This window comes from Lagenorhynchus albirostris, chromosome 3 (assembly GCF_949774975.1).
Source record: "Lagenorhynchus albirostris chromosome 3, mLagAlb1.1, whole genome shotgun sequence".
NCBI lineage: Eukaryota > Metazoa > Chordata > Mammalia > Artiodactyla > Delphinidae > Lagenorhynchus > Lagenorhynchus albirostris.
Window position 1 is genome coordinate 166,102,066 of NC_083097.1, and position 24,621 is coordinate 166,126,686.

Sequence of the window (24,621 nt, forward strand, 5' to 3'; positions counted from 1 at the left end):
GAACTCAGGAGGCCAGAGGGAACCAGAGAAGGTACGACTGAAAGAGAATCCAGTCCAGTTACCTCCCCCACCCCACCGCATTCAAATAGGGATTTGAATAGATTTCCTGAGCTGGGGGCGGTCACAGTCAAATCCTCCTCTGCCTGGACCCCGGGGCCCTTGCAGAAATCCCTACAGAGAAAAAGCAGCTATTTCTAGGTTCCCAAAACCCCAGGACCCACTCTCAGGGTTCTGGACCAGGTCCTGCCTCAATGTGCCCCCTGGGATGGATGGAGTTAGGAAGACCAGAGCCCCAGGCCCATAGCACCCCACCCGCCCCATGCTGCCCCAGGCCCAGGCAGGAAGCCAAGGGGAAGATGTGAGGGGAAGGAAGGGGCCCAGCGCCTGGGAGGAGGAGACACATGTGGGGGAAGGAATCGGAGGAGGCCCCTCCCCCATAGCCAGAATCTTGGGGGGTGGGGGGGTCAAAGGAGTTGAAAACCTCAGGCACCCTATTGGCCACCCAGGGGGTTCCTAGCCCCCCTCAAGACCCCCACAGAATCCCTTTTTGGGGCTTGAGCCACACTGGAGCCAGCCTGGGGCTTTGGGAGCTTTAACCCCAAGTTTGCCAGTTCTCAGCCTAGATGTGGGTTAACTGTGAGCCTGTGAGCCCATTCCCGTTAACCTCGGGTGGGCCACCCCTGTATCCCCGAGTGTTACAACCCCCATATCCCCCGTACCCGGTGCCAGACCCCGCGGCGGGGGGGCATCCTCCTCTCTACACGGCTGGCCCGGAGGTGCAGAGCAGCAAGCCCCTGGGTACCAGGCTGGGATGCCTCCCACCACCCACCCTGGGGCAGGTCCGTCAGCGGCCGTCTCACCTGGGACATCTGGGGACGCAGGTTGACCTCCCGCAGGTTGATGGCTTGGGGCAGCAGGTTGTTGAGCAACTGGCACAGAAGGACGCCGTCCCGGAGGGCCTGCGCCAGTTCGCACACCTGGGCCCCATCCCAGGTCACACGGTGGCTGGGCGGCAGCACCCGGCACTGGATCAGCCAGTGGGTGCACTGGCGCCACAGCTCCATGGCTGCTAGCTTCCCGGGCCGGCCTGTGCACCCTCGCGGCCTCCTTCGCCGCCCGCCCGCTTGCCTCCGCTAGCTAGCTACCACTTCCTCTTCTTTGCCTGTAACTGTCGCCCTGAGACGGGGCGGAGGGGGAGCCGTGGGAGTGTGTGTGGGGGGGGCACCTGCAGCCCAGCCCCAGCCCAGCCCCTTTCAAGCAGGACCTGGCCTCTCCTTCCCCCACCAACTAGCACTGGGGCATCTGGGAGTGGGTTCAGGGTAACAAGGAGGCCTGCCGCCTTCCTCTGTGTCCAACCCAAGAGCGTACAACCTCGGAAACATACTCAAAATCCACCCTGTTCGCACCCCTCCCTCCTCCGCCTCCACCCTCATCCAGCCCCCAACCTTGGCAGCCTGGACCGGCAGCACAGTGTCCTCCGCCCCGTGGCCAGGCTCCTATCCTCACCCCCCCCCACAATCTGTACTCCCCACATCAGAGGGCACCTATGAACACCTAAGTCAAGTCAGGATGCCCCCACAGCCCCCCTCGTCTGGGATAAAAGTCATCCCTGCAGCCCACAAGGGCCTGCATGAGCACTCATCACCTCCCTGCCCTACTTCTCCCACTCTCCCCCACTTTGCGCTGTTCCAGCCAAACGGGCCTCCTCAGTGTTCTTCCAACATACTAGGTAGCCCCAGAAGCTTGCCCTAGCATCCTGCCACAAGGCCTTTGCACATGCTAGTCCTCTGCCCTAGGCAATTTCACGGCCAGCTCCCTCACTTCCTGCAAATCTTAGCTCTAGATCATCTTCTCATGAAGTTTTCCCAAACCTCTCCATTTCAGATCACAGCCTTTTTTCCCACCCCATCACACCCTATCCCACTTCCCCACCTGTTATTTTATTATACTTATTTCTTTATTGTGTATTGAGAAATTTGTGTCTGGTGTTGGAACCACTCCCCCCAGCACCTGGCACATATACATGCTCCATAAATATTTGTTGAATGAAGAATGAATGAATAATTGAAAGCTCTATGGCTCTACCTCTGACATCTATCCCAAATCCGTTCATTTATTTCCATGGCCCTGGCCACCATCATCTCTTTTTTTGGACTTTGATAGTGTCGTTCATTGGTTTAGCAAATATTTACTGTCTTTGTAGCCCTTATCATTATCTGAAATCATGTGCTCGACGAGGTCTCTCTACCCACCTCCACCCCACTAGATTGTGAGTAGTCTCCCCCCTCCGTCTCACAAGCACCCACCCACCCCACCCGCCACCCGAGCCACCCCCCGGATTTTCCTTTTTAATTATTGTAACCACTAAGGGGCGCTAGACTCCTTTCACTGGACATACCCCCTACCCTCTGACTGTATCAAAACCAGGCGGGGGGTGGGTCAAGGAAGGGATACCCCTCAGCCTGTCCTGAGACTGGAGTCTCTTCCACATTGGCAAATGGGGAAGCCCAGCCTGGAAATTCCCAGATTTACGATCCTACAGGCACCAAAACTTTCTTCCCCAACCATCCGTGGCTCTCTATGCGCCAATTTTCTCATCTGTAAAGTGAGTGACAGTAACCTTCACCGTTTAGAATTACGGTAGGGGTCAGAGATGGTGGGGCTGCAAAGATCAGAGGAAGACAGGATAGCGCTCCAGGGCTCCGGGCTTGAATCCCACCTTGACCAATCACAAGCCGTGTCAAACTTGGGCAAACTTGGGCTGAGCTGTCCCATGCCTCAGTTTCTGCATCTAGAAAATGGGGTGATGAAAACAGTACCCATCTCATTGAGAGGTCTACGTAAAAATGCAATGTGTTGAAGCTGGGCAAGCAAAGAGAACAGTCCTGGCATACAGTAAGCGCTTAATGAATGTTAGCTGCAGCTACTGCTTTCAATTCTGTTGTCATTATTATGCGCCCTCAATAAACTTGGCCAGAGCGTCCTCTGTCTGGTTCCAGATCCCTCCCTCCCCCACCTTTCTCACCCTTGTCTCCGGGCGACAGGATGGAAGCCCCCCTCCCCTCCTTCCCTCCACGTAGGAAACCACCTGAAAGTTTATCCCCCAGTCCTGCCAGAGTCTAGATCAGCTCCAACGTTCTGTTACTAGGAGAGGCTGTCGTGTTTTCCCGCATCTCTCTCCACAAAACCCGACACCCAATGGGGTTCCTTCCCGGAAACCGAGGGGGGTGGTCTGGAGGAAGCTCACCCGGTCACGTCACAGCCGCCACCACTCCCTGGCAGGCGAGAGAGCCCGTAGGGACCGCCCCGCCCCTGCCCGGAACACTGAGGGGCTTAGGAGACACCGCCTTGCCCCTTCCCAAGGGGCCAGGGATGCTTAGGACCAGCCGGAGGCCCTAAGCGGAATCGAGGGGCCTGGCTCTAAGGGGCGGAACTAAAAGAGGAGTGAGGAGATGAGTGGGCGTGGTCAGCCCGAGAAGGGCGGGGGCAAATTTAAGGGGGCGGGGTCCACTAGTAGGAACGGAGTTTCCCAAGGGGGCGTGGTCTACGGGAAGAAGGTTTTACCTGAAGGGGGCGTGGTTAGCGAAAAGAACGTTTCTAAGGGGGCGGGGCGAGAACAAGGGGGTGGGGTGAGAGCCCGGAGGTTACGGTTGGAGAAGGGGCGGGGCCTGGAGGGGCGGGGTTTAAATGGGAGGGACCAGGTGTTGGGGCTCGGGCGCGGTGGGTGAAGGCTGGACCTGGCTGGGACGGGGAGGGAGGGGTCGGGAGCCGCAGAGCCTCAGGCTTCCGCCAGGCCCCAGGTTCTTGGGAGCTCCGCGGGTCCCGGCCCAGGTGAGTGAGGGGCCCCAGGCAGATGCAGGACCGGGAGATTACTGGGGCAGGGAGTTCTCTTTTCCAGGTGGGGCCACCAGCTCTCAGGGAGGATCTGGGTGTCTGTCCACGTGCGTCCGCGAACGTAAAAGGGGTCGCCTGACTGGGACGCTGTGTATCACTCGTGTCCGTGTACCTGGGCGTCCTCCTCCAAGCGTGTTTTCTGTGCAACACGGAAAGCCTCCCTGCTTCCACTTTTGCCTGAACGGTGTTTTTAAACCACAGACCAGATCGTGCCCCTCCCTCGCTTGAAACCCGTCCCGCAGCTCCCCTTCCACCCCACTGAGATGAAAATTCGACGTCCACCAGTTCCTGCATCGTCTCTGCCTATCTTACTGCTCTCCACTTCACTCCTGGCTCACAGCACGCAGCCCCACCAGTCTCCCTGATGATGTAAGATGTAAAAAGCAAGCTCCAGGCCTTTGCACTTGCCGTATCCCCACCTGGACTGCTCTTTCTCCGCATCTTTGCATCACTGTCTCCCCTCTACTGAGGTCTCAGCTCCTACGTCACCTGGTGGGAGAGAGCCTCCTGACTACCTGTTTAACGTGGCCTGCCCCAGCCAGCCTCCTTGACATTTCCCTGTTTTATCACCTTCATTGTTCACCCTTAGATATTACCTTCTTCATTCATCCTGCGCTTATTTGTTTTGTGTCTTGCCCACCGGAAGGGCCTTGGTCTCATTCATCACTGTTTCTCCAGGGTCTAGAACAGAGCCTGGCACGCAGTAAGCATTCAACCAGTCAATGTTTGCTCAAGTTTGAGGCTCCGCGTCCACCTGTGTCCCTGTGTCTCTGTGCAGGTGGCTGCCCTCCTGCACATGTGTGTACGTGTATGTGGCCAACAGAGCATGAATAATCCCCTTCCTCCTTTCCCCAAGCTTGCCTCTCACCCACCCCCTCTCCTGACTCTGCCCTGTTCCTCTCTCTTCTGCCCAGATATCCAGAAATTATTCCAAAGGACGCAGGGCAGGTGGATGACTTAATTGGCCTGTGGCTGACCTGTGCCCACTCTGAGCTCCCCCTGAACTAATCAGAGCCTTGTCAGCGACGCACCACCACACCCACTAAGGGGCACTTAAGACAGAGGAAGCTGGAGTCCGGGGACTCTTAAGACCAAGGCTGGGCCTGGCCCAGGTGACAAACAGGAAGTGCTCAGGCATCCAGGAGACACACCTGGCTTTCAGGTATGTGGCACCGGGAGACAGCACTCTGCTCAGCTCCCCCGCCCCTTAAGCCACCTAGGGCCAGTCTGGGAACTTCCTGACCCTTTCAGGCCCTCAGCCCAGCTGACTCAGGTCATAAGAATCAGGGTGCTATTTCCCTGCAGACCCCGCCAGGCCCAGAAGATCTTGGGGGCAGGGGAAGCAAAAAGCAAACCGCTTGCTTCCCTCCCATCCAGGGCAGTTTTTTCCACCAGACACTTGAGACACACTGGGGCCTGAGGCCTGCGCCATGATTAACATGTCCTAAAGCATCTGAGACCTAAATTTGACTGCAGTAATAAGGAAATGGATCTGCTCCAAAATACGAAAATCTGCAAATGCTTATTTGCTGACAAGTCTACAAAAATATGACCCTCTAATGTCCTTAAAAATGGCATTACATGGGGCTTCCCTGGTGGCGCAGTAGTTGCCAGTCCGCCTGCCGATGCAGGGGACGCGGGTTCATGCCCCGGTCTGGGAAGATTATACGTGCCGCGAAGCGGCTGGGCCCGTGAGCCATGGCCGCTGAGCCTGCGCGTCCGGAGCCTGTGCTCCACAACGGGAGAGGCCACAGCAGTGAGAGGCCCGCGTACCGCAAAAAAAAAAAAAAAAAAAAAAAGTGGCCTTACATTGGCAAGGCACCTATGGGTTAGATTTCTGTACAATCTAAGAACCTTTGAGTATGCATATAGGTGGCTGAGATGCTATGGACTTCAGTAAATTAAATTCTCCCCAGCCTACAATTTCTTTCACCCCAAGAACCACCTGGCTTGCTCCCTCAAAATCCTCCCAGTGTTCACCAACAGAGACCTTCCCGGGCCACCCTATGGAAAAATCTTAACTCCACCCCTTGAATCTTCATACCCCATCCCTGGTTTCAGTTTCTTGTTTAGGTCTCTCGGATCTATCCTATACTTCCTCATCTAGTTACTTCTTTTTCCAATCACTGTCTTCCCTACTAGAACATCCCTAAGGACAGGAATGCTGGTCTGTGTTGTTCACTGCTAGGTCTCTAGTGCCGAGAAGGGGCATCTTGCACACAGTGGGTGCCCCATGAATGTTGGTTTGAGTGAATTTGTTAATTAAATTTCGCCAAAACGTAGCAGCATGTCATCTGCATAAAAAAACTGCATTACATTTGAAAGCAATGCAGAGGTCTTTTCCCTTTGCAAGAATCCCGGTGAATGCATGACTCTTTCCATGAAATCACAGCCTATTCTAAATTAAAGTTACTCATAGCCAGATTTTAATCTGATATATATATATATATATCTCAAATATAATTCAGATATAATTTATAATTAAGGTATATAATCGGACTATGGGTAACATCTTTAACTTAAAGTATAAATATATAAATAGTTATACAAAAATGTTTATATATTTTAAATATAAATATTTATATATAATTATATTTATATATTTTAAATATAAATATTCTATATTAAAATATATAGTATACATTAAAATATTTTAATATATTATATATAATTTATGTAAAGATATACTATATATTAAAATACAATATATATTTTTATATATGCATATACAGAGAGAGTTGCATTTTAAGGTTCAATAAGATATGGGCTGCTGTCTTCAGAACCATGAGGAACATGGAAGGGCTGAGCCGGATGCTCAGGATTCAAGAGTAACTATTCCCATTTTACAGATGAGGAAGACTGGGGCCTGTTGGAAGTACAAAGCACAGCCCCTGCAGCCTCTGCCCCTGAGAGCTCCATGCAGGTGCCACAGGATGGAGAGGACTTTGCTGGCCAACCCTGGTACCACGGCCCACTGTCCCGCCAGGTACCGCTGCCTCCTGCAGGACCTCAGGACCATCTGATGGGGAGTCTCACCCCTTTGACCTTTGACTTACTGGGTACTCCTGGATCCCAGATGAGGGGCTTAGGGTCAAGGTCTATCGGAAAGAGTGGTTCAAGGGCTGGGGACTGTCTTGAAGCTTCGTTGGTGTGGCATGTCACTTCTTATATTTAAATTATCACTTCCTTTGGGACGGTGTTGAGGATGGTGTTGGGGATTGAAGAGGGTCCTAATGACCCCTGAAACCACCCCTTGGCTCTGCTTTCTCTCTCTGGATCCCAGGCCACCCGTGGCCGCCAGGGGCCCATCTCCCTCTCAATCCAAAGTTCCTCACCCTCATCTCCAACTTAGGGGTCACCTTCAGGAGTTCCAGGACCTGGGGTATCCAATCAAATCATGAGAGGCAGTGTAGCTTAGTGGTTAAAACACCACACTTTAGCACCAGACAGCCTGGGTTCAAGTCCCATCCCTACAACTCACATTGGGTGTGAACTAGGGCAAGGTATTCGATATCTCTGGGCCTCAGTTTCCCCATCTGTAAAATGGGCATAATAGTACCTACCTCTTAACCTTGGTAAAGGATGAAGTGAGTTCATACATTTTACAACTAAAACAGTGCCTGGCAAATAACAAGGGCTATACGTGTGCCCATGGTGCATACTGTCCAGTCCCCAGCCCCCATCACCAGCTCCACTTTTCCCCTCTGCAATGTTGTGGCCCTCAGCCCCTGTTTTCACACCAGCCACCATGGCTGGCATAAGACTGCTTGACCATTATTTTAAAGGTTGATTTAAAGGCCACAGTCTGTTTGGAAGGACCCAGTGAATGGCTTTTCTGGAAGCCACATTTGCATAGCAAGCTCAGTGCATGTCCTTGGGTTGGAAGTTGCATAAGTCAGTGCTGGCTAGTGGCTGTAAAAAACATTCCCAAGATGTCACCAGCCAGACTTGATCAACATTTAAGGGTGTGACTTCCCTGGTGGTCCAGGGAAGACTCTGCACTCCCAGTGGGCAAGACTCCACACTCCCAATGCAGGGGACCCAGGTCTGATCCCCTGGTCGAGGAACTAGATCCCACATGCATGCTGCAACTAAGGGTCCACGTGCTGCAACTAAGAGTCACATACCACAGCTAAAGATCCCGCATGCCGCAACTGAGACGCGGTGCAGCCTAAATAAATAAATATTAGAAAAAAAAAATTTAAGGGCTAGTTCATGTCACAACCTGAGGGGATGCAGAGCTCCAAAATGAGTCAGACCCAAGCCCTTTCCATCCTGTGTCTTCGCCATCCCCTAGGGCTTTGGAGACATCAACTGACAGGACAGAACCTGTAGGATTGTACAGGAGAATTTTATTGGTCAGGTCGGGACATTCCCCACAGCCCTTCTGCCCTCATACCATTGGCCAGATCTTGTCACATGACAGCTAACTGCAAGGGAGCCTGGGAAATGTAGTCCAGAGGTATGCCTATGAAAAAAGAAGAAATGGTCTGACACAATGGTATCCAGTCTCTGGGGTTTTTTGAGTGGGTGGAGGGGGGTGGGGAGTCATCATTAACTACTGATACAGGCTTATGCCTAAACCCCTTGCCCCTGTCCTCCATCCCCAGAAGGCTGAGGCCCTCCTCCAGCAAGATGGTGACTTCTTAGTTCGTGCATCTAAGTCCCGTGGGGGCCACCCTGTGATCTCCTGCCGTTGGCGGGGCTCAGTCCTACACTTCGAGGTGTTCCGTGTGGCCCTGCGCCCCCGGCCAGGCCGGCCCACAGCCCTCTTTCAGCTGGAGGATGAGCGTTTCCCAAGCCTGCCTGCCCTGGTTCGCAGCTATGTGACCGGCCAGCGTACACTGTCCCAGGCCACGGGAGCTGTGGCATCCAGGCCAGTGACGCGGCAAGGACCTATTCGACGCAGCTTTAGTGAAGACACCCTCCCAGACGGCCCGGCTTGGACAGAGCCACTCAGGTACCACAGGCTCCCAACCTCCCTGACGACACCCAACACCCCCCAGGGTCCTCCACCTCGGCACTGTCCACTAGTGACATTGGCGGCCAGATTATTCTTGGCTGTGGGGGACCGTTCTGTGCATTGTAGGATGTTCAGCAGCGTCCCTGGCCTCTATCTACTAGATGCCAGTAGAATCCTCTGTACGTCCTCCCCTTAGTTGTGACGACCAAAAATGTCTCCTGACGTTGCCAAGTGTCCCCTGGGGGTATCAGGCACCCTGGTTGGGATCCACCGGTTCCGAATGACGGGATGTAAGGTTTTACGGGTGTTGATGGGGGCTGCTCTGCGCAGAGTAGGACAACACATCTCCCCCATCTCTGTCCCCAGGGCTAGGAAGCGGAGTGACAGTCAGCCCGCAGGCTTGGAGCATATGGGGCAGCCAACAGAAGACCACCCTGGTTCAGGTAAGGGTCTTCCAGGACAATACATAGCTCAGAGATTGCTCTGCCACTCACTACCCAGGTGAACTTTGGCAGGTGACTTAACCTCCTGGAAAAAAGAGATGGTGATGCTCTCAATGTTGTCATGGTGACGAAAAAACACAGGACTAAGGAACTTTGTAGGTGCTTAAAAATGTGGGTTTATGATGATTCCAAGAAGCCCTCTGTTCTCTAACCATGGCTGACCTCTCTAATAATTCCTCTCACATCCCGTACTCACTCTGGCCACATAGTCTTCCTTTCAGTTGCTGGAACCTTCCAAATTTGTTCCTGCCTCAGGGCCTTTGCATTTGCTGTTCTCACCATTGGAAAGCCCATTCCCTAATCTTTACCTGGCTGACTCCTTCTCATCTAATGTGAGTTCTTCAAAGCAGCTGATCCTGACCATCCTACATAAAGGAGGAGTCTCCCTTATACCCTGACTGCCCTGTCCACACCCCCCCCAATTCAACATGAGCCCTCATTGTGTGCCAGACACTCTGCTAAGTGCTGAGATATGTCAATGAACAAGAAAGACAAAGATCCCTGCTCAAGTGGAGCCAACATCCTATTAGAGGAAGAAGGGCCATGAACAACAAAAATGAGTCAATTACGTATGCTTTGGGTTAAAAATTAAAAGCAGGACACAGTAAGGAGTATGCGAATGGTAATGAGTATTACAATTTTAAGTAGTAGTTAGGAAAGGTCCCATGGAGAAAGATTTGAAGGAGATGAAGGAGGGAACGATGTGGATAATTGGATGAGAATGACCCAGGCAGAGGGAACAGCCATTGCAAAGGTCCTGGGGCCAGAACAAGAGTTTGAACTGTTCACTGAACCAAAAGGAGGTGAGTGTAGCAGAAACACTGGGAGTGAGGGGGAAGTCACGAGAGATTGGGCTCAAACTGTGAGGGCTTCTTGGACTAATATGAGGACTTTGGCCCTTATTCAGAGCAAGCTGGGAACCGTGGGGAGGTTTTGAGCCCCTATAACAGGGTCGACTTAAATGCTTAGTAAATACAGAGTCTCCCAAAAGTCTGGGTGCAGTTTTAAGTTCCAATAACCTCAGAAGTAAATATGCCACAAACTTAACAGAAGCCGTCATTTGAAATTTTGATAAATTCAGTTTCTTTGATGCTTATGTAGCTTTGTGAATTTTGAATGACATTTTTCATTTTAATTTCATACAGTCAGGGCTTACCATCTTCAGTCAGAGGGGCAAAAACAAAGAATTCAAACTTGCAATGTAGTATTCAAAAATTGCAAAACTACATACGTGTCAGAGAAAGTTCGTTTTCAAACCATTGGTAAGTGTGTAGCATCGATGTTGGTGAAGTTGTTCAATTTCAAAGCCGCACCAAGATAGGCTGGGATACCTGGTTATTGGCTGAATGAGTGGATGAACCAGGAGGTTAGTAGCCCATGAAGCCACTGACCCCTCCCAGCTATCTTCTCTGTGTACCTCTTTCACCCCCTCTTGTATGACACCCAGGAGCTTCCACTATGCCTGCATCTGCCCTGCCTCGGACAGGTAGTGACTCCGTGTTGCTAAAGGTGCCCGTTCCCCTGGGGTCCATTGCTGACAGCCTCAGGGCCTCTGATGGGCAGCTTCATGCCAAGGCACCAACCAAGCCACCTCGAACATCCTCACTGATGCTGCCTGATGCCTCTGGATGCCCCCCAACGTACTGTGAGCTGGTGCCCCGAGTGCCCAGGGTCCAGGGAACACCTGCTGGCCACAGCTGCCCAGAGCCAGAGGCACCATGGTGGGAGGCTGAGGAGGAGGACGGATGTTTTGCAAGACCGCAGGCAGAGGTCTCTTTCTGCCCACCTGACAACCCCTTCTGCCTGCTGGGCTCCCAGAATCGGCCTCTGGAAACTGAAGTCCTGCATACTCTCCATGGCCTGTTCCTGGAGCACCATCCTGGGAGCACCGCTCTCCACCTGCTATTGGTGGATTGCCAGGTGGGTCACCTACAGAGGTTTTTCCTCCCCAGGCAGGGGCTGAAGCCAGGACAAGGGCCAACCCCACCTCACATCTGTATACTCACCCTGCTCCCTTGACTTCTCTACTCTTACCCTGGGCCCCCATCGCCAGGCGACTGGCCTCCTGGGAGTGACCAAGGCTCAGCGGGGCGCCATGGGGGTCGCCTCTGGTCTGGAACTGCTCACACTTCCCCATGGGCATCGCTTGAGGTTGGAACTGCTGGAGAGGTGAGCCAGCCACCTGGAATCCCTAGGGTCTCCAAATCTCCCCATTCACGGTCCCCTAGGGAGGTGGGGCATGGGCAATGCCACCGACTGTCCCTCCTCACCCCCGCATTGCAAACCTCCCCACTGCCCCCAGACCCTTGCCTTCCGCCTCCACAGGCTCGAGACGCTGGCACTGGCGGGGGCGCTGGCAGTGCTGGGCTGCGCAGGGCCGCTGGAGGAGCGCGCGGCCGCCCTGAGGGGCCTGGTGGAGCTGGCCCTGGCGCTGCGGCCAGGGGCGGCGGGAGACCTGCCCGGACTGGCCGCGGTCATGGGCGCCTTGCTCATGCCCCAGGTGCGTAGGAAGCGGGGATGGGGAGGAGGCCAGAGAGCAAGTGATGGGAAAAAGTGGAGAGGAGGCGGGCTCAGCTCTCTTCCTCCAGGTGTCGCGGTTGGAACGCACGTGGCGCCAGCTGCGAAGGAGCCACACCGAGGCTGCGCTGGCCTTCGAGCAGGAGCTGAAGCCACTGATGCGGGCGCTGGATGAGGGCGCCGGTGAGTAGCATCTTTCGATGAGTGGTAACTAAGCGGAATCCCAATCCGGTCCTAAGCCCCGCCCGGGTCTTAGGTCCCCGCCCCTGCTTCTCTCCTAAGCCACGCCCCCTGCCCTAGGCCCGGCCCCTGATTCACATCCAGCTCTATGCTAGGCTCTGGCCTCTTGGTCTCGTGCCAAACCCCGCCCCTTCCTTCTGTCTTAGGCTCCACCTTGGCCTTACATTCCGCCCGTTGTTTCGGTCCTAGGCTCCGCCCCTTAAGCAAGGCTCCGCCCTCCTCGCCCTAACCCCCGCCCTCTGTGCGAGTCTCGGTCGGGAACTAATCCCTAGGCCCCGCCCTCACTCTGTCCCAGGCTCCGCCCCTGCCCTAGGCCACTCCCCGGTCCTGCTCTGGGCCAGGCTCAAGCCTCTGTTTCTGACCCAGACCCCAACCATTGCTTTGTCCTAGGGTGCCTCGGCCCAATGTATGTCGCACCCCTTCACCCTAGGACCCGCCCTCTGCCCGTAGCCCAGCCCAGACCCTTCCCCCAACAGGACCCTGCGACCCGGGGGAGGTGGCGTTGCCGCACGTGGCGCCCGCGGTGCGCCTGCTGGAGGGCGAGGAACTCCCCGGGCCCCTGGACGAGAGCTGCGAGCGGCTGCTGCGCACCCTGCACCGGGCGCGTCTGCTGGCCCGGGACGCGCCCAGATTCCGCGAGGCGGCGGCTCGGCGCCTGCGAGGTGAGCGCCTCCTCTGCGCCGGGTTGCCAGAGGGTCCCGGAACACCCCTCATGCTCCAACTCGGTGCCCCCAAACCCACCGGGCCAGGGACTAGAGCCTCCCACCACGCCTCCCAGAGCCCCACCCAAACTGGGACGGCCCGGCCCCACGGGGTTCTCACCCTAACACGCGCCGCAACCTGCAGTGTAGACGGAAACACTGACCCCAAAGGGCGGCCCAGCCCCCCAGAGCCACGCCCACAGGGCCCAACTCCCACTCTTCCACCTGGCAAGGCCCTGCGCCTAGAGGATCTCGATCCGCCACCAAGAATGCCCAGCTCCCTCCTAAATGACTCAGACCTTCAACCTGGTAGAATAGAACGGCGCCCCCGCAGAGCTCAGAGCCACACCCCTCTCCTGCCCTGGGGCAGACCAGCCTCCAGGATCCCCGACCTGGGTCGTCCCTGCCTTCACTGGTGACCTTAGCCCCCCTGTCCCTCCAACATGGGCCAACCTCCTCCCCCCGCAAGTTTGTCGCGAAGGACGGCCCGGACCCCAAATCCCACCCTCGGGCGTGGCTCCATCTCCAGGCACAACCCCTAAAGTGGGTCCCCCAGGATCTCGCCCCAGGAACAGACTGCCCCGGTACACCCACCGAGCCCCTCAGCCACCCCACCCCCACTGCTGCAGACTCAGGAGCCCCCTCCCGGCTAACCCTACCCAGATGTCCAGGTAATCTCAGGCTGAGTCCCTCCGGGGTCAAAGTCCCGAGGGAACAAGGCAGTTGTGGGAGGGGCAAGGCAGTTGCCTGGGCCCTGCCCCCAGCCCCACCTGGCCCCGCCCCCAGGATTCCGGCCCCACCCGGAGCTGAGAGAGGCCCTGACCACTGGTTTCTTGAGGAGGCTGCTCTGGGGGAGCCAAGGAGCTGGGGCGCCGTGGGCCACACGTCTTGAGAAGTTCCAGCGCGTCCTCACCGCCCTGTCGCAGCGCCTGGAGCCTGACCATTGAGAGCACAGACCGCCCCCATCTTCACGCTGGGATACCAAGGCTTCCATGGAGACCAAGGAAGCCGCCCAAGCTTCCTCACACAGCCAAATGCAGTGGGGACCTGCACCCTGCCTCACAGGAGGGGACCTGGTTTGCAAGAACCCACCCTGTGCCCTAAAAAGGCACACTGATCCTGGCGGAGGGCAGCCTCCTCCCCACACTAGAAGACGCAGATGTCTGGAGGCTCTGGACGCCCTCTCCCACATGCCCCCTCGCATATCCCACAAAGGGTGAACGTGTGGCTTTTAACGTTAAAGAGAACTTGCAGATCTGTAAGAGGCCTGAGTTCAAATATGTTTTAAAAGCTGTGTGACTGGGCTTCCCTGGTGGCGCAGTGGTTGAGAGTCCGCCTGCCAATGCAGGGGACACGGGTTCATGCCTTGGTCCGGGAAGATCCCACATGCCGCGGAGCGGCAGGGCCCGTGAGCCATGGCCGTTGAGCCTGCGCATCCGGAGCCTGTGCTCCGCAACGGGAGAGGCCACAACAGTGAGAGGCCCACATACTGAAAAAAAAAAAAAAAAAAAAAAAAAAAAGCTGTGTGACTTCTACTAGATCACTTGACTTCTCTGTGCTGGCCTTCAACGTAAAAGTGGGGCCGTGTACTTTCTAGGGGTTATGGTGGGGATGAAAGCTCAACGTTTGAATGAGTTCATAGGTGAAGAATGCCTGGCACACAGTAGGTGCTCAACAGGTGCTACCTGTCCTTGGTGAGCTGCAGTGAACACCAAAGGGGTGATGTCTGGCACCCTCCTCCCTACTAGAGTCAGAGACAAGCACCCAACTCCTAAGAAGGGGCGGGGTTTGTCTATGGTGTCCCCAAGTTCGCTTCCCCTTCCTCGTTCCCTGTGTGGCCCTTAAGGAGGGTGGTATTTGATATCCAAATCTCCTAATAAGGCACAGGCTACAGGAGCTTTCCATCATTTTTTTATATAAAACAAAACGGCCCCAGCCGAGCGGCAGGAAGAAAAGATTCGAAACATGAGTATGTACATCGATGGGAGAAGGCACAGCGGGTCCATGTGGGGTGAGGAGTGGGGGGGTGGTGCTGGGGGCAGCAGGTTACACAGGTCTCAGCTGAAGCCACGGGGGAAGAAATAAAGTGCGTAGGTCCTGGGGCACCCCCCGTGGCCCAGAAGCAGCAGCCAACAGCCCCCCTCTTCCCGCCTCTGGCAGGGTTCAGTTGAGTGTGACACGGAGGTAGGAGGTGGGCACGTAGCCCTCACCTCCCTGTTTCCGCCTGACCCGGGTCCAGCCGTCGCCTTTATCTTCTTCCATGAGACTGAGGTCCTCGCCCTCGGCCATGGAGATGGTGCCCTCGCTGGACCCTGTCGTGGGGGCGGCAGTGGGCTCAGGTCTGCTGGAGGCGGATCTCAACAGAACCCAGCCCCAAACACCGCCCCCAAAGCCACCGATGCGCCACCCAGGCTGTCCTTACCTTCAAAATGGTAGATGGCCACACAGTGACCTATGGGGGATGCAGGCTCCTCCTCAAAATCCTCATCGAACTCCGTGTAGATGGGAGCATCCTGACCCTCCTCGGAGGGGGGCTCTTCAGAGCTGGTTGGAGAAGGCAAAGCAGGTGAAGACAGGTTCACCCGGGGTCCGGGGACAGACCCACACTGGCCTCCCTGCTCACCTCTCCTTATCCTGTGATCCGTTGTTGCTGTTGCTGCTGCTGTCTGGTGGGGCGCTGGCTGGGGGGTCTGGAGGCCGAGTGTGCCGGCCCAGGGTGTCCCCCCGGTTGCTTAGGACCCGGCTCTCGGCTTCTGCCAGCCAAGCCTGAGAGGAGGGGACCGCACAGTCAGCTCCAGGGCCGGGCTCTGGGGTCAGCCCACTCTGGCCTGGAGGTTTCCTGAGATCACCCATGCACACCCAAGGCAGTGATGAGAAACAGCTGAAGCAGCCCCCCCAATACCTCCCTGTCCCCCTCCCTCCCCCAAGAAGTGACTCAGCCAGGCCTGCCGGCCCCGCCCCTCCCCAGGGTCTTCCCTGACCTCATACTTCTGTACTTCCAATTTCAGACGTTCGATGTTGTTCAGGGTTTCTGTGATCCGGGGTTCCAAGCTGGCCGGGTCCCCCATCTGGGGTGTCTTCTCATATACATCCTTCATTTTCTTCAAGGCCTCCCTAGGGTGAGACAGACGGAGGAGAAAGAATCCCATGTGATTTAACAAACAAAAAATGTGGGCTTTGCTTCAGGGAGCTCAGCCAGTGCTTCATAGCTTGGGTTCAAATCCCAGGGTGGGCATTTCTTAGTTATGTGAATTTGGGTTAAGTTACTGAAACTGTGTCTCAGTATGCTTGTCTGAAAAAGAGAATAATGGGATCTATATAGCTATGTCTATATATCTCCTGGGAGTTGTTGTGAAGATGAGAACAGTACCTTTATGTATTCAGATATATAATGAGTGCATACTACATACCAGGAACCTTTCCTATTTCTAATGTCCTGCATTAGAAATATAGCACTAAACAGGACAGTCAGGGTCCTACCTCTACTCACAATCTCTCAGGAAAACGGGAATTCTAATGATGCACGTAGGGGGTTTAGAATGGTGCCTGGCATACAGTAACACTCTCTAAACGCTAAGTATTACTATCATTAGTCCCCTGTCCCTCCTTCCTCCATGTAATGGTTACAAGCATGGTCCTCTGGACTATGTCAAACCTGTGTTCAACTTCTTTCCAGTCCTAGTACCTGATGCACATGACAGATGAGGAAACTGGAAACAACTAGAATTCAAGGCCAGTCTGCCTGGACTCCAGAGCATGCACCCATAATCCCCCCAGGATAAAAACTCAGGAATGACAGAGTTCTCGAATGGAACTTTACACCAATAAAAGCCGTTTTTGTACAAGAAGTTCTGTGCAAACGGCAAAACATCATTTGGCTGTCTGTCCACAAGTGGCAAACGTCATTCTTATTATGTAAGAGGACTGGGAAGAGAATCTTGTTGCTTGGAAAGAGTGAGTAAAGATTTTCTTTTTTTAATCTGGCAGGTTTCTTTATCGTTAATACGTTAAGTGTTCTGAGTTATTAAATGAATAACCATATGCTTCTTTTTCTTTTAGCCAATTAATGAAGTAAGTGAGACTGATAGATGTTTTGATATTGAACCATCTTTGCATTACTGGGATAACACCCGAATGATCATGATTTTTTTGTGGTCTTTTTTTTTTTTTAACTGCAGTAAAATATATATAATATAAAATTTCCCATTTGAGCTATTTTTAAGTGTATGGTTCAGTGGCATTAAATTCATTCATGCGGCTGAGCGATCACCACCACCGCGTGATTTTTTTTTTTTTAATACACCATTGGACTTGCTTGGCGAGGATTTTGCCATCTAAGATCATAAGTTAATTAAATAAGTCCATAATTTTACCTTCTTGAATTCTTGCTAACCCAATTTTGGAATTGAGATTCCACCAGCCTCCTAAATGAGCTGGCAGCTTTCGCTCTTCTTCTGTTTGTTGGAATGACTTATGTAAGATGGGAAGTCACCATTTCTTTTAAGTGTGGTAGGAATCACCTAGAAACCCATCAGGGCCTGGAATTTGTTGGGGAGGAGATCTTCGAGTATCATTTCAATGTAATTCATTTATTATTTCACCTTGTTCCTTACCTGCCCACCCCCTCACCTTACCTCTGGTCGATCTCCTTCTGTAGTTCACGGTTCCGTTCTTCCAGCTGCTGCTGAAGCCGCTTTCTCTGCTGCTCCGGGGGCAAGTGGCTGAAATCCTCGGTCACCACTGTCTGCAAGGTGGAAGAAGGCTGAGCTCGGGAACACAGAGTCTGAGCTTCCAGGGTCTAAGACATGACTAAGACACACCAAGTCCACCTTCCTCCCCACCCAAGGTTCTTGGGGGGCAAGGCCATGCACAGAGCAAAGCAGGTCCAGGTGGGGCCATGGAAGGAGGGGGCCCAGCCGGCGGCAGGAAGCGAGCCCAGGGTCCCGCCACCCGGCCGCTGGGCAGGCTGGGGCCGCCCACTCCTCCTCCCCCGGAGGCCTCACTTACCCCACGGCTGCCTCGAAGGCTGCGGAAGGATGCTAGCCGCGGTTTGACTGACTTACTGATCTCACTCAGTATGGCCAAGGGGTCGAGGCCGGAGCGGGGGGACGGGGGTCCGTTAGGTAATGCCGAGGGCAGGGGGCCCCCCAGGGGGGAGAGGGGTGGAGGGCGCGGCTACCAGCAGGGGCCAGGGAGGACATGGGTCAGGAGGGGCAGGAGGACGTAGAGAACAAGGACGGATGAACGGAAGGACAATGGATGCGATAAAGAAAAAGGGGAAAAAAACCAAATGGAGAAAAGAAAAGAAAAAAAAAAGTAAGAAAACCACAACTCAGGATGCACAATCACACACACAGAAAATGCATGCAGAGAGCAACACAAAAATCTGGGAGGTGGCAGGAGGGCATCAATTAGATTGTGAGCCAGAAGGCCAGACCCCTCCCCCACCCTCCACCTCCCTCGCATCCTATGTCCAGTTTCTAGAATGGAGACTGGGGGTACAGGGAAGCCCATGTTTCTTGTCCCCCTCCCCAGCTTTCTGGGCTCACAGTCTAGAAGGTGGAGGGAGAAGCATGCAGGAATCAAGGTCTCAGACAAATATGGGGCCATAGACGTCAAGGGCAAACTGAGAGAAGGGTCAAAGGCATGAAATACCAAAAGGGTTACAGCTGGGGTTTAAGCTGGGGGGCGGTACGTATAAACTGAAGAAGGGTATCAAAGTATACACCAAGAGGGATCCGAAGTATAAAACAGGAGTCAAAAGGTATAAACTAGGGACGAGGGGATTGTCAAAGGTGTAAGAAGCCAAGGGTGTCCAGGTATGTGCCTGACACTGAAAGCTAAAGATCCCGAGAAAAACCAGCCTGAGGGTGGGGCGCCCAGAGATGCACTGGAGGATTGGAGAGACCCAGGGGGGAGTCCCTAGAGCTGGTGTCCCAATCCCTCACCCAGCCCTGAATACCCAAAGCAGTTCTTCTCCCAGCATCCTGAGAAGCAGCAGACAGACGCCACAGGCCCCCCTCCTTGCCCCCCACTCCCCAGCCTCAGGGGACTCCCAGGCCAATTGCCCGGCCGCCTTCCTTCCCTCCAGCCCGGGCCAGCAGCCAAGAGAAAAATTCCTGCCCAGGACTCAGCGTTCCGGCGGCTGGGGCTGACTCAGTGGGGGCCCCTGCTGTCTCCACTCACACCCATCCCCTCCACCCCAAGGGCCCCGGCCCCCACCTTGTTCCTCTTGCTGAAGGGCCAGCGCTTAGCTCGGCTGCGGCCGGGGCCTCGGAGCTCAGGCCGTCCATCTGAGGGGGTGCCCAGGCTGCTGTCCGAGGGCACGCGGTTCATGGGCTGGCTGAAGTCTTCAAATTCCACGTCGCCCGGGCGGGCAAAGCCTGACTTGTGCAGCTCGATTAGGACCTGGGAGTCCTGGGGGAGGGGATGGTGAGGGGCAGTCACGGGAAAGACTGGGTGCCTAGCCTTTGGGCTTCTCCTCCTGCCCTCTCCCACTCCCCTGACCCTGTGGTCCACTGGGACCAGGCACCCACGTTCTTGGCATCCACAGCATCCGCGGCCACCTTCATGCCCTCCAAACACTTGGCGATGATGGGTACCACCTGCAGCTCAGCCTCAGACAGGAGCCTGTACCCAGCCCCCAGGTGGGTGGCCCGCCGCTCGTCCATGTCCTGCAGCTTCTGCGGGGACAGGGGTGTGGGGTCTCAGGGGTGCTGATGGAAGGGCTGGTGGCAGAGTGATTCACTACACGAGCATGATGGAGACCCACACTGGCCCCAGCCCCAAGCCCAGTCTGGCAGGGAAACACAGAATCGAACACAGAGACTTCCAGCTCAGTGTGGTCAGGGAAGAAACAGGAGGCCAGGGAGATTTCAGAGGAGAATTTGAGGACCTCCCCTCCCCTTGCCTAGGGAGTCAGGAAAGGCTTCTCAAAGGAGGTGAAGCCAGGGATTTCAAGAAAAAGCAGACCCAGCACCAGTACTGCCAGTCCCAGGGCTGGGACAAAGAGCAGAGTACAAGGCTGAAACAGAAGAGGGGAAATTCGAGATCTTTCAGAGGTGTTGTTAGAGTTGGGGCTTGGAAGAATAAGCAGGAGTTGCAAAAGGAAAGAAAGACAAATCTGGCAGAAAGAACAGCTTGAGTAAAAGCGGAGCACACTTTGACTATTTGTTTCTAATTCCTTCTCAATTTAGAGATTAGGGCATTACAGCCAGGGTTTTGACAAATGTGTAGGAGTTGGTTAACTCTGGGGTTTCAGGGGCAAGGTGGGGCTGGGGGTGTGGAGCACTTACATTAAAGATCTGGGGCATCTGGGAAAAATAGAAGTGAGCCTGGTCTCGGTTGAAGCGCTGTAGTTGGGCTGCATATTCATTTTTGCTTTCTTCTGCCATGTGACTCCGAAGGTGGGCCTGTTGCTTGGCCTGAGGAATATCGAGGTGGGGGTCATGGCCCAGTTCCAGCCTTGCCCAACCCTGACCCCCAAGCGTGTCTCAGACCCCACAGGCACCTTCTCCACATCAGCCTTGGTGGCATTGATATCCTGGTCCAGCCGCTCGGCCGTCTGAGCTGCCTTCTCAGCCTCCCGGCAGTCCCGCTCAAACTTACGCTTACTCTGTGTTGGGGACAGAACCAGAATGAAGGAGCCACCAACCAAAGTTTCACGGACTGGTGGGAAGTCACCCAGCAAATGGGGGTCGGGGCTGGAAACCCACAGCAGAGGTGGCGTCCTGGCCAAACAGGATACCTCTGTGGATTGGCAACCCTCACCCAGCTGCTCGGGGCCAGAGCCACGCTTCTCCACACCCACAAACTCACATTCTCTAGCTGCTTGAAGCCACTTTCCAGCTGCTGCTGGGCCCGACGGCCTTCTTGGAAATGCTATGGAAAGAAGGGGTGATAAGGCTCACCCTGGTTTCAGGGGCCCTTGGGAAATCCCAGAGAGGGGATCACCCACCATCTTTCTCTCCTGTTTCATCTCCTGTGAGTACTTGGCCAGCTCGAGACACACGTGGACACTGAGGTTCTCGGCCACCAGCTCCCGCTGGCCCGCAAAATCATTCACCTCCTGGAGAATCTGCACAAATGACTGTTGCTGGCTGAACCTGGGATGCGGTGGAGGGGGACAGGGGCTGAGGGTCAGGGTCCCCAGGAGCCACATGCCCCAGGACCCACCTCTGTATGAGAAAATGTGAGCCCCAAGACATTCACCCCAGAAGCAATGATATATTCTTGTCTGCATCCCCAACCCTTGGGGGGGACAAAGGACTCACAATTCTCAGAATTTGGGGGGTTTTAGAAAGGGGATATGATGCTTACACCACCTTTTTGCATCACCCTAGTGGTGTCAGCGGCAGCATCCTGTAACCAAATACTATAAATGTTTTTGCAAGGAGAAATATTAATGTCCACGCTAAGTGGGATAAAAACCAAGACCGCAATGAACGTAATAAACATCAAGTCAGTTCAGGTCGGAGGTTGCCTCCAAACAAGTGACCAAAAGAACTTTTGATTTCTAGAGCTTTTTGGATTCTGGACCTGGGGACCTGGAATAAAGTGAAATGGTCTGGGCATTGTTTAAACACGTTATCTTAATCTTCACATGAGCCCCTACAAGGACATCGTCATCATCCCCAATTCACAGGAGAGGAAAACAGAGGCATAAAACTTAAGTCACTTGCCCAGAGTCATTCATTTAGTAACTGTTGGAGCCTCTCCCATTTAACAGGCGAGGAAAATAGAGGCGGAGAACTTGAGTCAACTGGCGGAAGCAGTTTGGCTGGAAAGTAGTGGATTTAGAATTCCAACACAGGTAATATGGTTTCTGCATCCAAGCTCATACCTCTAGGTGGAACTGGGGTGAGAAGTGAGGGGTCTGCTTGGGTGGCCCAGCTTGAGGGAGAAGAAGTGGGTCCTATACCCCCTGCCCTCCCAAATCTAGCCCTGCATCAATCCCCTCTTCATTCTTACTTGGATTCTGGGTCATCTTTGCCAGGTCTTTTAGGCATATATTTTTTCACCAGGCTCCTACGGAGAGAGGCAGGAAGGCTGAGCCCCCAGCCCTCCAACCGCTCCCCCTAACCCCAGGGCGAGGCCACCCTAGGGTCTCACCGCAGCTGCTTTGCATAAGCCTGCTCCACCTCCGTCCTCTCTTTCACGAACTTCACGTATCTGTCCAACAGGTCCAGACCCCACTGCGTGTGCCGCTCGAGCACCTCAAACTGATCCTAGCGGGGGATTGGGAGGACTGGGGTCAAGACCTTGGGACCCCACAGCCTCCGACCAAGCGGCAGGGGAGCCTCCAGGCTCCAAGCTCCAAGAAGGCGTGGTTTCCCGGCCCCGCCCGGGAGCGGCGCGGGGGGAGGCAGGAAACCCGCGGGAACCCCCTCCCCTTCCCGGGAAGGGCCAGGGAACAGGGGCGGGGCCCCAGCTGGACTACAGGGTCCCCTCTCCCGACGTCCAAGAGAGGTGTGGAATGGGACAAGGCCACTCCCCCTGCCCCGGCTCCCCTAATCCCCCCCAGATTCCAGAAAATCCGGCCGGCCCGGCGTGAGTCAGGGCCAGAGGCGCAGGGTTCCCTGCAGCCTGGGAGGCCTCTGAATGGCCAGAGGGTGGGCACCAGGTTCCCCCGGTTGCCATGCTTCCCCGGGTGCCCCGAAGGGTGACTCAGTTTCCCTCACTGATTCCACTGCGCCTCCAAAAGAAATCCCAGCATTGGTGTGGGGGGCGATCTAGTTACCCTGGGACACCCAGGAACCGAGGAGTGCCACCGTCCCCAGAAAGAGGAGGGGTCAGAGGTCCCGGCTAGGAAAGGGGAAAATTTCTGGGACTTCCAGGGCACAGGTTCGAGGCGGTCAGGTGGCGGCCCCTCCCAGTGCCTAGGGCGGGCTGGGGGAGGGGGCTGAGGCCGAACCTCGCAGCCCCCTTCCCCCTACAGGGTCCCAAGCCCCTGGTTGTTGATTATAGGCAACATGAGGGCGGTCTGTACTTCCAGGTCCCACGTGGGGTTGATAGTGGCCAGGGGGTCCCCTCCCCCGCCCCAGTCGGACAGGCGGAGGGCGGGCAGGGGCCCAGGGGCCGTAAGATAAGCCGCCGGCCCAGTCAGGGCGCTCAAAATAGGTGACCTCTCCCGGCCGCTCCGGCCTGGTCCCAGGACTTCTTTTGCCCTCCTCACTATGAACCCCGTACCTCAGTTTCCCTACGCCGCTCCGGCAGGGTCGCCCTCCGCTCCCGGGCGTCCTGAAACGCCCTAGGAAACTCCGAATGAGGGCGGAAAGCGGGGATTCCAAGGGGTCGGTGGAAGGGAAAGCGCAGAGACCCCTCTAGGGTACTGCAGGGGCAAAGCGGGGGTCTGGACGCCAGGAAGGGAGGAACTTGGAGCCGGGCGGATCGGACTCACCCACAGTTCGGTGCCCCAATCCATGCTGCTCCCGCCGATGCCAACGCCGCCGCCGCACCCGGTCCCCACCGCCCGCCGCCGGGAGACTCAGCCAGGGCGCTGAGCCCGGCCCCGCCCCGTTAATGCCCCGCCCACTCCAGGCTCTGCCACGCCCCATAGGCTCTGCCACGCCCCCGCCCGCGCGGAGCTCCGGCGCAGCCCCCTAAAGGTGAGGCACACCCCAGGAGGCGGGGCCCCGCAGACGCCCCGCCCCCTCTTAAAGGAACGTTGCCGCCCGAAGCCACTGGACAGACTCCTTAAAGGACCCCCACCCATTTTCCAAATCCCTTAGGACCCTCTTGTCCTCCCCACACCTAACCCGCCCTGGATTGTTTTTCCTTTCCTTTTTCCTTTCAACCATTCATTAAAGGGCCAAGACACTAAAACCCCAGCCCAAGAGGTTCTTCCCCCACCCCATCGCAGGGAGAAGCTGAGGTCACCTCGCTCTTGCGGGCCGGCCCGGCTCCAGACGTCTACGTTCGTCCCACTAATGGTCTGGTCCCTCCGGCCACAGGGCGGATGGGAGGACTTCGATCCTGTCCAGGACGCGCCTCCACCAAGGCCTGGTCCATTAGCGCCCCCACCGCATCCTGCCTCCTTCCCCAAATCTGCGCCTGGAAACTAAGGACGAGCTGTCCTTGGGGCGCCGGGCCCAGGCCTTTCTCCCGTCCAGTTCGAGCCTGCACCTGCCCATTTTCCAGTTGCATCCATTAAGGCACAATCAGTTTTAATTGTCTGCACCGACCCTGGGATTCCGACTCCACCCCCGACGCCCCTAGAACCCTGGGGCTTGGAAGTCTGTCGTCCCTGTCATAAAAGTCTGTTCACACGTTGTTAATCCCTTTGAGGCACTGGGATGAAAGGGGAGAGATCCTAGCAGCAACCTGCTTCATCCTCTCCCTCTTCTGGTGCTTTCTCTTTGGCTACAGAGGTGACAGTCGCCCTGCTGGGGCTGGGGGCTCCGGGCCCCCGGGGACAAGTTAGGCTCTGAGCCCGCAGGCTCCCAGTACACAAAACCGAGGAGCCCAGGAGGATCGCTCCGGGAGCCCACACTGGGACAGATGGCTCTGCGAGGACCTGGCCCCACCTGCTGGTGGCTTCTGAGTTAGAAAACTTCAAATTACAAAGTAGACGTGCTCCGGAGGTTAGAGGATCAGATCGAATCAGGAATTCAGCCTGGGGTCTGGAAATCAGTGGCTCAGCCTGGGAGTAGGGTCTCAGCCTCTAAATGAAGTTGGGATTCATCCCAGGTTGGCACCACAGTTGGGATGGAGTCTGACTGGGATAGGAGGCTTAGCAGAGGGGTCAGCCACCCAGTCGAAGGCCTGGGACTCAAACTAAGGTCCACAGGTCAGTCCTAATCTG

General features: G+C 55.5%; 3 protein-coding genes across 20 annotated transcripts in view; 1 reads left to right on the forward strand and 2 right to left on the reverse strand.

Moving 5' to 3' along the window:
- VAV1 (vav guanine nucleotide exchange factor 1) overlaps window positions 1-1,064 on the reverse strand; it is a 51,133-nt gene extending 50,069 nt beyond the window's left edge. Inside the window, exon 1 of the mRNA XM_060146710.1 lies at window positions 861-1,064. Coding sequence (XP_060002693.1) covers window positions 861-1,064 — 204 coding nt within the window. The remainder of the gene's footprint in view (window positions 1-860) is intronic.
- A 2,654-nt stretch (window positions 1,065-3,718) lies between these two features.
- Window positions 3,719-14,080, forward strand: SH2D3A (SH2 domain containing 3A). Of its 13 annotated transcripts, none has more exons than XM_060145391.1 (13): window positions 3,720-3,831; window positions 4,096-4,263; window positions 4,809-5,056; window positions 6,744-6,880; window positions 8,505-8,854; window positions 9,224-9,300; window positions 10,506-10,622; window positions 10,808-11,280; window positions 11,414-11,529; window positions 11,686-11,860; window positions 11,949-12,060; window positions 12,594-12,779; window positions 13,660-14,080. In XM_060145391.1, exons 4-13 carry the CDS (start codon window positions 6,812-6,814, stop codon window positions 13,920-13,922), a joined length of 1,938 nt encoding a protein of 645 aa, XP_060001374.1. In that variant the 5' UTR covers window positions 3,720-3,831; window positions 4,096-4,263; window positions 4,809-5,056; window positions 6,744-6,811; the 3' UTR covers window positions 13,923-14,080. The 13 variants fall into 13 exon arrangements, with proteins under 13 accessions (XP_060001375.1, XP_060001374.1, XP_060001378.1 ...); XM_060145395.1 differs by having other exon boundaries at window positions 13,605-13,909; XM_060145397.1 differs by having other exon boundaries at window positions 12,568-12,779; window positions 13,660-13,854.
- A 636-nt stretch (window positions 14,081-14,716) lies between these two features.
- On the reverse strand, window positions 14,717-23,335 carry TRIP10 (thyroid hormone receptor interactor 10). Of its 6 annotated transcripts, none has more exons than XM_060145408.1 (16): window positions 23,218-23,324; window positions 23,007-23,067; window positions 21,930-22,045; window positions 21,789-21,845; window positions 20,776-20,923; window positions 20,637-20,699; window positions 20,329-20,433; window positions 20,114-20,242; window positions 19,355-19,501; window positions 19,041-19,235; window positions 17,826-17,993; window positions 17,453-17,562; window positions 15,800-15,932; window positions 15,442-15,584; window positions 15,241-15,362; window positions 14,717-15,130 (listed from the first exon to the last, which is right to left on the reverse strand). In XM_060145408.1, the coding sequence occupies exons 4-16, from the start codon at window positions 21,824-21,826 to the stop codon at window positions 14,982-14,984; spliced, it is 1,650 nt and encodes a 549-aa protein (XP_060001391.1). In that variant the 5' UTR covers window positions 21,827-21,845; window positions 21,930-22,045; window positions 23,007-23,067; window positions 23,218-23,324; the 3' UTR covers window positions 14,717-14,981. The 6 variants fall into 6 exon arrangements, with proteins under 6 accessions (XP_060001391.1, XP_060001388.1, XP_060001389.1 ...); XM_060145405.1 differs by having other exon boundaries at window positions 23,007-23,057; window positions 23,218-23,256; XM_060145406.1 differs by lacking the exon at window positions 23,007-23,067 and having other exon boundaries at window positions 23,218-23,335.
- Between the last annotated feature and the right edge of the window lie 1,286 nt (window positions 23,336-24,621).